General features: G+C 42.7%; 1 protein-coding gene across 1 annotated transcript in view; it reads left to right on the plus strand.

The window, feature by feature from the left end:
* The window catches only part of SLC13A1 (solute carrier family 13 member 1), a 311,708-nt gene that overhangs the window by 136,022 nt on the left and 163,514 nt on the right, over positions 1–12,172 (plus strand). Inside the window, exons 3-4 of the mRNA XM_069229886.1 lie at positions 6,953–7,089; positions 9,709–9,896. Coding sequence (XP_069085987.1) covers positions 6,953–7,089; positions 9,709–9,896 — 325 coding nt within the window. The remainder of the gene's footprint in view (positions 1–6,952; positions 7,090–9,708; positions 9,897–12,172) is intronic.

The raw sequence follows: 12,172 nt of genomic DNA on the forward strand, positions 1-12,172 counted from the left end.
TTCTCATTCCAAACAAATGAAAATTAAAGAGAACTAAAAATCAGTTTAAAACAATTACCGATTCTTGCGTTTTTTTCCTGAAACCATTTACCACAATCTTCCACTAATAACGTGTCGAATCAGTTTCAAGCGCACCCAAATTAAGCACATATACTCTTGTTTCAACCTGTTTTCAACGTGCAAATTCCAACAAGTCACATCTGTAATTATATATGTGGGGGGGAGGGAACATCAGGTGCAAAACTACCACACATCAGGTATCCCCGATTTGTAAACACTCATTACTTAGGAGCTCCTTATGAGTTTGGCTGTCGGACGAGCCAACCGCCAAACTTGCGTGGATGAGGCGATGTTCTTACTGGGCTGATCGGCGGGAACATCATATTAGGATGTTCCCGTCGGTCAGCCTGGCAGAAAAAGTTCTACCGTATTGGTCTTGGCTCCCTTAAGGGAGCCGAGGCCAACACTGTAGCACTGCAGCTTGGCAGAGGGCCACTGCACTGCCCATGCCATGGACATGGGCAGTGCAGAGGCCCCCCTGCGGCCCACAGCACTGTGTATTGTTGTGTGGTCCATGTGGACACAATTCTTTTTTGACTCTGCCATGGACTGTTCCACATCGATTCTTAATTGGGCCGTGGCACAATAATGAGGAACACAAGGCAGGGCAAGCCACCTTCGTCTCTAGCCTGGATGTGAAGTTTCTGATGGAGCCTGGGGCTTTCACTCCTGCATAGAAATTGGGATAAAAGCTTTTGAATGTGGTTTACGTGAAGTCTATCCACACTGACTGGAAGAGCCTAAACCATAAGGAAAAGCCATGGGAGGAAAATAATTTTAATAGTGTTGATCCTAGCTGACTTTCAAAAGGAAGTGAACAGATGGGCAAACTTACCACTGAGTACGATGGGCCATGTGGCAATGTTTAAAATGATAACATTGCCTACATTTCTCTATATACTGAAATATAGCTGCTATCCGATCCCCAAAGAATATTTCACCAGAATGAATAGGGAAATACGTTGATTAATATGGGAGGGGGGCATCTCAGTATAGCACTGCAGACCTTACAGAGAAATCAATACAATGGGGGCCTGGCCCACATTACGGCATATTACTGAGCATCTCATCTGATTGTCATTAATGAGTGGGGGCACACACCCGCGAACCACCCCACATACCAAGTAGAATGGCTCCACTTTCAGGCAAACCACTACCTGCACTACTTATATGGGGGACAGGGTTTGTTGCCAGTGATGCAAGTGGTAATTGAGGCCTGGCTCAAAACTAGTCAATTTTGGGATGGGCGAGAAAGGTTACGTGGGAGACCTTACTGTGGCTCAGACGGAGCTTAAAGGAAACTGGGAAACTAAGAGTGTTTCAGTCTTGGGACCTCCTGTGAGTCACTTACCCCACCTCGTAAAACAACCAACCAGGTCTTCTCGACAGAAGACACTGACCGATCTTATGTAGCAGTCCCGGCTATGCGTTCCAATTAATATATCATGTTAAGTTGGGGCCCTGTGGTGAATTACACTCTGTGTGACCCTACGTTCAGCGTAGCCATAACTCAACCAACTTCTACCTCAGCTGCTCACTACTCGAGGACGCTGTCCCAGCGTCAGACCAAACACATGTACGGGGAATTCCTGTGCGTGACCCCCAGGCGTCAGAGAGCAAGCCAATGAGCTCTGCGCACCCCCAGAGGTCCGAATTGGGACGCTTCCATTCCCACATCTGCGCATGTGTACGCCAATGTGCAGTGCATGTCAGGAAACCAAGCAAGACAAGTGATATGAGGCGAGGGGGGAATGTTCCACCCTTGCCAGCGAAGACAATTCGTCTGGTTATTCCCAATAATATGTCATACCTCTCTTCAGCTCGTGACATTATAACATTGAAGTTAGGATATGAATTTACTTGCACAAAACCATTGAAATTGAGCAGTTATAGTTATGGTTATCTCAAATAACTATAACTCATGCCATAAGGTAACTATAACTTGTGCCCCCGCCATGCACAGTTTTCTACTAAATAAATTTACTGCAAATGTCACATTGATAATATCCATGATGTTATCAAAGATGTCATGAGTGATGTAATATATGAGGTAATTAGCAGTGCATGGCGAGTACACAAGTTATAGTTACCTTAGGACACGAGGTATAACTGCTGTATTTCTATAGTTTGATGTGAGTAAATTCAGATCCTAACTATAACTTCCCTGTAAACTTAACAAAGGCCTTTTACAGTGGGGGTTGGCCGCAGGGCCTGGCCTGCAGTCAGGCCCTGCAGCCAAACCCCGATAACCACCCAATCCTGCGCCACACACAGCCTTTGGCCGTGCATGGCGGGGTTGGCCACTGGGCTTGGTCTGCAGTCAGGCCCTGTGGCCAACCCCCTAGAACCAACCAACCCCGCATTTACAAGTCTCTGAGTGGGTATGTGAGTGTGTGTATGAATACCTCGGTGGGTCTGTCAGTGGATGCATGGGTCTCTGAGTGGGTCTGTGAATGGGTGCATGAGGTTCTGAGTAGGTCTGTAAGCTGGTGCATGAGTGTCTGGTTTGGTCTGTGAGTGGGTGTGTGAGGGTGTGAGTGGGTCTGTGAGTGGGTATATGAGTATCTGAGTGGGTGTGTGAGTGAGCGCGTGAGTGTCTGAGTAGGTCTGTGAGTGGGTACAGGAGTCTCTAAATTTGTCTGTGAGTGAGTGCATGAGTGTCTGAGTGGGGCTGTGAGTCAGTGCATGAGTATTTGAGTTGGTCTGTGGGTAGGTGTGTGAGTCTCAGTGGGTCTGTGAGTGGGTGCATAAACATCTGAGATGGCCTGTGAGTTGGTGCATGAATGTCTGAGTGGATGCATGAGTGTCTAAATGGGTCGGTGGGTAAGTGCTCGAGTGTCAGAGTGGGTCTGTGAGTGAGTACAAGAGTATGAGTGGGTCCGTGAATGGGTGCATGAGTGTCTGAGTGTGTCTGTGTGGGTGTGTCAGTGGCTGCGTGAGTGACTCGGCCACAAAAGAACCTCATATGCTCTTTTATCCAACAAGAGTCCACAGTTTGGCACAAATATCTACCCAAGTGGAGTTCTCTCTGCCTTCTTGGGTAAGTGGCCAGTATGTATTCTGCACTACAGCTGTGTAATGGGGCACAAGGAAATGTCACCAGTGACACTGTGTGTGTTTTGGCAATGTAATTGTTCTTGGTGTGTCTTTATCTACAAATATGTGATAACGCAAATCCTCCTATAGAGAGGCTAATGAGACCACAAAGACATAAATCTCCACCAATCCATAAATATATATATATATATATATATATATATATATATACAGGGAGTGCAGAATTATTAGGCAAGTTGTATTTTTGAGGATTAATTTTATTATTGAACAACAACCATGTTCTCAATGAACCCAAAAAACTCAATAATATCAAAGCTGAATATTTTTGGAAGTAGTTTTTAGTTTGTTTTTAGTTTTAGCTATGTTAGGGGGATATCTGTGTGTGCAGGTGACTATTACTGTGCATAATTATTAGGCAACTTAACAAAAAAAAATATATACCCTTTTCAATTATTTATTATTACCAGTGAAACCAATATAACATCTCAACATTCACAAATATACATTTCTGACATTCAAAAACAAAACAAAAACAAATCAGTGACCAATATAGCCACCTTTCTTTGCATGGACACTCAAAAGCCTGCCATCCATGGATTCTGTCAGTGTTTTGATCTGTTCACCATCAACATTGCGTGCAGCAGCAACCACAGCCTCCCAGACACTGTTCAGAGAGGTGTACTGTTTTCCCTCCTTGTAAATCTCACATTTGATGATGGACCACAGGTTCTCAATGGGGTTCAGATCAGGTGAACAAGGAGGCCATGTCATTAGATTTCCTTCTTTTATACCCTTTCTTGCCAGCCACGCTGTGGAGTACTTGGACGCGTGTGATGGAGCATTGTCCTGCATGAAAATCATGTTTTTCTTGAAGGATGCAGACTTCTTCCTGTACCACTGCTTGAAGAAGGTGTCTTCCAGGAACTGGCAGTAGGGCTGGGAGTTGAGCTTGACTCCATCCTCAACCCGAAAAGGCCCCACAAGCTCATCTTTGATGATACCAGCCCAAACCAGTACTCCACCTCCACCTTGCTGGCGTCTGAGTCGGACTGGAGCTCTCTGCCCTTTACCAATCCAGCCACGGGCCCATCCATCTGGCCCATCAAGACTCACTCTCATTTCATCAGTCCATAAAACCTTAGAAAAATCAGTCTTGAGATATTTCTTGGCCCAGTCTTGACGTTTCAGCTTGTGTGTCTTGTTCAGTGGTGGTCGTCTTTCAGCCTTTCTTACCTTGGCCATGTCTCTGAGTATTGCACACCTTGTGCTTTTGGGCACTCCAGTGATGTTGCAGCTCTGAAATATGGCCAAACTGGTGGCAAGTGGCATCGTGGCAGCTGCACGCTTGACTTTTCTCAGTTCATGGGCAGTTATTTTGCGCCTTGGTTTTTCCACACGCTTCTTGCGACCCTGTTGACTATTTTGAATGAAACGCTTGATTGTTCGATGATCACGCTTCAGAAGCTTTGCAATTTTAAGAGTGCTGCATCCCTCTGCAAGATATCTCACTATTTTTGACTTTTCTGAGCCTGTCAAGTCCTTCTTTTGACCCATTTTGCCAAAGGAAAGGAAGTTGCCTAATAATTATGCACACCTGATATAGGGTGTTGATGTCATTAGACCACACCCCTTCTCATTACAGAGATGCACATCACCTAATATGCTTAATTGGTAGTAGGCTTTCGAGCCTATACAGCTTGGAGTAAGACAACATGCATAAAGAGGATGATGTGGTCAAAATACTAATTTGCCTAATAATTCTGCACTCCCTGTATATATATATAGAGAGAGAGAGAGAGAGAGAGATATATATGGTCACCAGTAAGTATAGTTAGAGCCTATTTTCCTTAGGAAAGCATTTTTTGCTTTGCTAATAACTTTGGTGCTGTTTGACGAATCTTTAGGGAATTTTCAAAACTAGTTTGCCACTCACTTCAGTTGCTGTGTGGAACGTTTCGGGGTTATTCGTCATTGGGGCCAGAGAAAAAGAGGGGTCCCAAACCGTGTTTTCCCCATGCAATTTCCCATAGGGATTTTGAACACGACTGCAGTGTGAACCGCTGAATGGAGTTACACCAAATTTGGCAGAAAGCTAGATCGTCGTCCAGAAATGGTGCATTTTGAGGCAAGAAAGGCACATTCTTAATTATGTTGAAAATTCAACAACCTTGGACTCTTGTAATTCCAGGATCCTTGGCCCTTTGGTGCAAATGTGTTTTGTGGGATTGCTTATGCTACTTGAGATAGAATAGTTTTTGTGTTGATAAAAATAAGGTATTCTGCACACTTATTTAAACACATTTTAAAGGGCTTTCATCATAGCGTTGTACCTAGGTTAACTTGAATGGAAAATTACAAATTAAACTTCACTGCACGTAAGTAATGAGAAAACACAGGTATAAATATAAACAATGGCATGAACAGACCATGCTCAAGCTTACACAACTCTCATCTCCACAGCCAGCTGCATCATTTACAAAGGCATCACAACCAGCAACCCACACTTATCTTTCAGACAAGCTTGCCATCTCTTGTGCTGCTCAGCACACCCACAGCCTGGACATGATCAGACTGCAGACTAGGATGTGTAAGAAAGAAAAAACAAGGCAGCAGGCCTTTTCCATCTCTCCACACAGGATCTGGAACAACACCCCTGTATCCATTAGGACCACCTAAACACAACTTAAATTTAGGACAGAGTTGAAAATGCATCTCTTTGAAGAACATTAGGTCACAATACATTTTCAACCTACAAACTAGTTACCTCTCCTGTCACTGATTGACTTTATGCTTGTCTTTGACCCTGTACAGCTCTCCGCTGCTTTTTTGGCTAGATTTCCCTATAATATTACCACATACATATATACATACATAAACACAAAAGTCGAGCCCCAATTCACATTGTCAAAAAGATGTAACTTGCTTAAAGTGTATGTTTTGCAACTTTTAGCTAATCCAAAAATAGTTTCAGAACCTCCTCAAAGTATGTGTAATTCTACAATCTTAGCTTACACATGTTTAGGATTAGAAAATTAAAAAGATACCTTTATGTCAAATGCTTCTTTTATTCAATAAAAGTGTGTCTGCACTGTATTCCATCTCTTCCTACATACGCCTAGTGAATTTTGAATTGATTGATGATTTTTACCCCACATTTCACCCGTTTGTACCCGGTCACTTAGATGTGTGGTCCCATAGTTATATAAAGGACATTTATTTTACACTTGTGTCGATGTGATAGAATTACTAGTTTTTAGCCGTTCACAAAATGTGAATTACCTGTTCTTGACAACTCTTCTGACACTTCTCTTTTTTCATGGTTCCATGAGCCCACTTGTTAGAACTCCTGACATTTCAAACTTACTAATATTTTTCTAATGAGTATTTCATGCTTGAGTACCGCAGGGCCAAATTTACAGCACTTTTTATGTGACTAGTTTCTGTCTAGATGTATTTGTGATTCAGCACATCAGGCACCCTTACTCAAGGAATCACCCTCAAACGTTCAAAAGCTTTTAAGCTTCTTGATGATCTCTCTATCTATCTATCTATCTATTTCTGCACTTCCATTCATCCATCCCTCCATCGATTTCTGTCCTTCTACAAGTTCTTCTTTCTGCTTTCATGTCTGCCCATCTCCTAAATGAACAGACTATTTTGATATAATGATTCATTGTTCCACTCTTCCCTTGAAGATCCTACACATTCTGTTGTGAAATCTGTTCAAATATATTAAATCAAAGTAGATTGGCAATTATTCACCTATGTCACCCAATTAATTTGACAAAACCACATAACTAAGCAGGGCACATATTTTCTAAACCTTTGATTTCAGGTGGCATCCGAATATTTCAAAGACTTTCACCTGTTGCTCACAGGAGTCATTTGCTTAGCAACATCGATTGAAAAGTGGAATTTACACAAGCGAATAGCTCTGAAGATGGTGATGTTGGTGGGGGTGAGTCCTGCATGGTAGGTACTGGTGTATGCGGTGGTGATTCTTTCTCAGGTGAGGAATCCTCTGGAAATTGACATAGATGTGTTGAATTTTTCTGTCATTGCAAGTTACAGTTTTCCTAGCACAGATTATTAGCATCACTTGGCACCATTCACCACTTCAGTTACAAGATACCCCATTCTACACCCAGTGACCTCAAATAACAGATCCATAAATTGCAGCTTTTGATTTCTTTAATGGACTAACTCAATACTGTATACTCAGATCATGTAGTCCGTAATAAGTTTTTGAAGTTGCCCAGGCATCTTGAGCTGAGCCAGTGGTGCTAGAACCATTTTCTTGGCGAGGCTTGTGAAATTAGGGTTTTTGAACCATTGAACTGTAAGCCTGTATTAATATCCCCAGGATAGAAATGGCGATTGCCCTGCATCAACCATGCACCACTACTCTCAGCCCCTATCACTTGCCTTGCCTTGAACAAAGAGCTCAAGATTAGTATTACCCACATTGAAGACACGGGATCTGATTACCAAAGATGTTGCTATGAGTGGATTAAAGTTACTTTTGCAATACTCCTGGCTTACTGCTTAATTCTAGGAGTAAATTAGAAGCACTGCTAGCTTAATCGTGGAATTAAGGGGTACAGTAGGAGTACTTTGAACCAAGATGACTGAAAGAAAGTTCAGTAGATATTTCAAAGTATATGAAGTGACCGGTAAAAAATTGTTTTTGTGAAGTTCCATCATTCTGATTCCACTTTGGAACTGCAGGTGATGGAGAGTCATAAACTCTTCTTGATTAATCTGGACACCCATTGGGAGCCGATCATTTCACTTTTATCTACCGGTAAATGCAGAGATTGAGCCTCATTTTCTACAATTTTAAGAAAATAAGTTAATGTCATTGCTTCCAAATGTGCTTCTTAGTGTTCTAAAGCCAGCTGTGAACGTGAGTGATAAATCCTACACTGGGAAAGCTCCCTGATTGCCCAAGACCAAGAATTATCTTCACAGATATAGGATCATCTAACAGGAGGTAGCTCTTTGACCTTTGCTCACAGAAGAAACACAAATTCATTCCTACAGGGACGACTTCTGTGGGGAGTGCAGTTTCTATAAGAACACTTTGGGGATGCTGATGAATTGGCTCAAAAACTTTCCTATAGGGAGATGAAAAACTGCTCTCTTTATTAGGGGTGACTTCTGTGTGCTAAAGACCGCACGTGGTGCTGTAGATGGGAGTTCTACCACATTACGGAAGTTTTAACATCACCCTGCATACATATCGACTCTACAGTATTGACTACTATCACATTGTCAAGATACGTATATCTAGGGCAGTATAGCTTAACTATTCTTAACTCCAAGCTGAGCTTCTACTGACAGAGATTTTTTTTCTAAATTTTACACAATATTCATGTTAAACTGCTGTAAAGTTATCTATATTATCTGTTCAATTTTACTTCAATTACATGGCTAAAGGAGCAGAAATGCCATCTCTTTAGGGTGCAGATTTAAAGATAAGGTCCCACAGGTATGGCAATAGGTCTTACATTTGCTAAACTATACAGCTTGCATCCACAATACGCAAAGGGGTGCAACACAATGCAAATTATTGAAAACAATACCACTGATATATTTTGGTTACAAAGGGATTGTTTTGCCAAACGTTGACAGGAGAGGAACACCGAAACATAACTGGGTCGTAAACCAGAAATCCTTGATCATTTCTGGTAGGTAGGCTTAAAAGCCAAGCCAGATCAGTTGAAGCAACGACAATTAGTGCAGCCTGGCTTTGCGTGCCTCCTCGTGCAAATATGCGCAAATGATGGACTGATAGGAAACTATGTGATACTTTCATACATAATGAGTGTAATTGCCTCAAACTTACACTCATTACACAATTTACCCATGGGATGTGGTCAACGCATGCAGATTTATACTGCGGGGTGTGTCAGGAGTACAACACGCATGCAAAATGCTACTCGCATGCCATTGCCTCTGTGCGCAACATTAATTCTTATTCAACACGAAGTAGGGATTTATAGTGCACCTGCAGCCACTTATATCGTCGGAGGACGATGCATAGTAATATGGTGCGGCACAATGCAGTGCTGGAGATGTCCATGCAGCATTGCATTGCACACATCATGGTAAATATGTTATTGGCAGTGCAATTTCCTTGATGACCTATTATTGCCCACGAGCTCCAAGGCTGCATGCTGTCCTCCTAGCGAGTAAGTACAAAGCGGAAATTGTGAAAATAGAAATCAAGTCAATGCTAGAGCTGATTATGACAACACAGAAGCAAAATAACATAAAAAGCACAAAAACTCATATACAAAATACACATAGAAGCAACGTGAAATGTGAGCCTTGGGCTAATCTCACAAGATTATAAATTAGGTCAACCAAGCCCTGAAGATCCTAAGTAATAATGGAGCCTGATTTCTAAGCAGTAGTTGAGCAACAAATTATGAAAACGCGAGAAAAAGTAAACTATATTTGTCACAAAGTAGCTGGTTATCGTCATTTAGATATTTATATTTTTGCCATGCGAGATAGCATATTTTCGTCTTCTTTGGCAGCAGGAATTGAGAAGTGAATAACACCTGGCTAACCTCTTATTTGCAGGCTGATGCTGGGCTTTATGGGTAGCACTGCGTTCTTGTCCATGTGGCTTAGCAACACATCCACTGCTGCCATGGTGATGCCGATTGTGGAGGCAGTTGCACAGCAGATCATCAGTGCAGAGGCAGAGGTGGATGCCATGAACATCATTTCTGAACACGTAATCGCCAATGAGGGCATCGAACTGGATGGTAATATGCGCATTCAGCACGCTTGTGCGTATCCCGGCACAGCACCCCGGCACCCCAGTTCATGCATACCTACTCTTACCATCAAAATAGCAACGTGAGGGGGGGAGCTGCACCCCCTTGGGACTGAAGGACGTGGCTAGCAACGTGTAGTTCTAATGTGATAGGAGGTCAGGGGTGCCCAATACTCACTACACACAAATGCAGACACTTAGACAAGCACAGGCACACAAATATCCAAAAATTAATTGGCAGCATCTACGTTCAATATGTATTCATTCAAATAGACTGTGGTCTTCACCTGTGAGTAGAACTGCTTAAAGGACAGGAAGGTAGCTGCCCATTTGGGGACAGCTGAAGATTGTGTTACCCACCACTTCGTTTATCCTCTCTCAAACGCTGCATGATAACCACAGGCCTTTTGTGCTGGAAAATGTGCTAAAAGCATTTCTCCTTAAAACCAGCATCACCACCACAATCGTAAAATATGATAATATGTTGCACCACTGTTCCACTTCATTAAATCCAAAACAAGATAAAAAGATTTCCTTCACCAACAGAGCCAACTGCCACCAACACAGGTTTAAGTCACACACGCTGTTCTTTATAGTTTACCCACCTTTCTTATTGGGACCGTTTCAGCTGTCATAAATACTTACTTCCAGATAGTAGCAGTAGCATTAGTTCTTCGAACTTGTAAGGCCGCCACGAAAGGAGCAAGTCCTGTATCCCCTGGGTCTCTTGATGAGGGCTCAACTTCAAACAAAGCCCTCTAAAATGATGAGGAAGTTAAAAGTCTCAGGCCTAACGCCGAGTGCAGATTCTTGTGACTTCCTCAATGTCCTCTATTTCAGTTGTGGACTGGCACTAGGAATTGAGTTGGCACTGAATGTTTTTGTGGTGTACACTGCATTGAATGCAGCTATCGGCCACATGCCACTCATGTGCCACTGGACCCTTACAGATCATTGGGCATAGCCCGGCGCCTGGATTACTGTAAGACAGAAGGCCAAGATCTAATGCAGCCTACTATTGGATGGCCAAGATTTTTTTGACCCTGCTGACAGGATATGAAAAAGTGCTTGCGCTTATACTGACTTGACCACCAGAATTACAAACCAAAGTACTGTTTGGTTAAAATTGCGTTGTGCACTGAATTGTGAGTAACACACGTTTATTGACATCAGTTCCTCCCCAGGTTACAAATCACAGGTAAAGCCAACCAGTAACTCATCCCACTAAGATCATGGTAACTGTTAAAGCACCATTAACAGAGCAAAACCCCTCAATGGATCTGGCCAATCCAATATATGTGCTCAGGTTCACAAATACTAACTCAGTTAGCACCTCAATTTCAGCAACTTCCACTTGCATGGTGTAGCCTTTGCCCAGTGCTCAACAGAATGAGGTACGGGCTTTTCTTACCCAGGCAACAAAATGGGTAACATGCATGGGTGTGGTTTCAGGATGGATGTTTGGGGTTTGACACCACCCAAATAAATGCATTTTTGGCTGGATAGTTGAGTCTGGGTGTCTGAGTTGGGTCTGCTATGTCTATGTTGGTTTTTCATATAATCCTGATTTCACTAAGAGGTTTAACGTACCCATAGAAATACTCCTTCAGTGGGTGCCAATTATTTTATAATGGACAAACATTGGCAATAGTAGGCTCAGAAAGATACACCAGTCTAGGGTTTCCATGCATACTAGTGGCAACCAAACACCTTAAAGATGATGGGGTGAATGCTTGCAAATAGTCTAACCACAGCATTTGCACAGGGTAGCCATGGCTTTCCACCCACTAGCCCACTCTTGACAGAGGGCCTGATTTAGAGTTCAGCAGATGGAGTAAAGTCAGACAGTGTGGCAGAGGAATTTATGTCCACCATCTTACCTTTACTACTCCTGCCAAATTTAGTGACGTCTGCGGGCTCCGTGGACATCTCTATACATTGCCAGGCACTGCCATCATGGCGGTTCCTGTCAATTTAGTAAAAGTTTGACAGGCAGCTCTGTCAAACATGATGGGTGGCCATCAGATTTTTCCAAAGTTTTTTATTTTTCAAAAATGATCTCTCAATGCAGGAGTTTGTTTTTCAAAAACCAAAACAACAAATTACCCCCCACACCATAGAAGCTTTGTCCCATGGTGTGCAGGTCGTTTTCCTTTTTTTAATATGCATCACCACCAGAATATCCTAGCAGGGACAGACAGTAAAAAAATCCATTTGACCATCCATTCTAAACAGGGACGACGGTCGGCTGGTGGCTGCTCTCTC

This window comes from Pleurodeles waltl, chromosome 4_1 (genome assembly GCF_031143425.1).
Source record: "Pleurodeles waltl isolate 20211129_DDA chromosome 4_1, aPleWal1.hap1.20221129, whole genome shotgun sequence".
Taxonomy (NCBI): Eukaryota; Metazoa; Chordata; class Amphibia; order Caudata; family Salamandridae; genus Pleurodeles; species Pleurodeles waltl.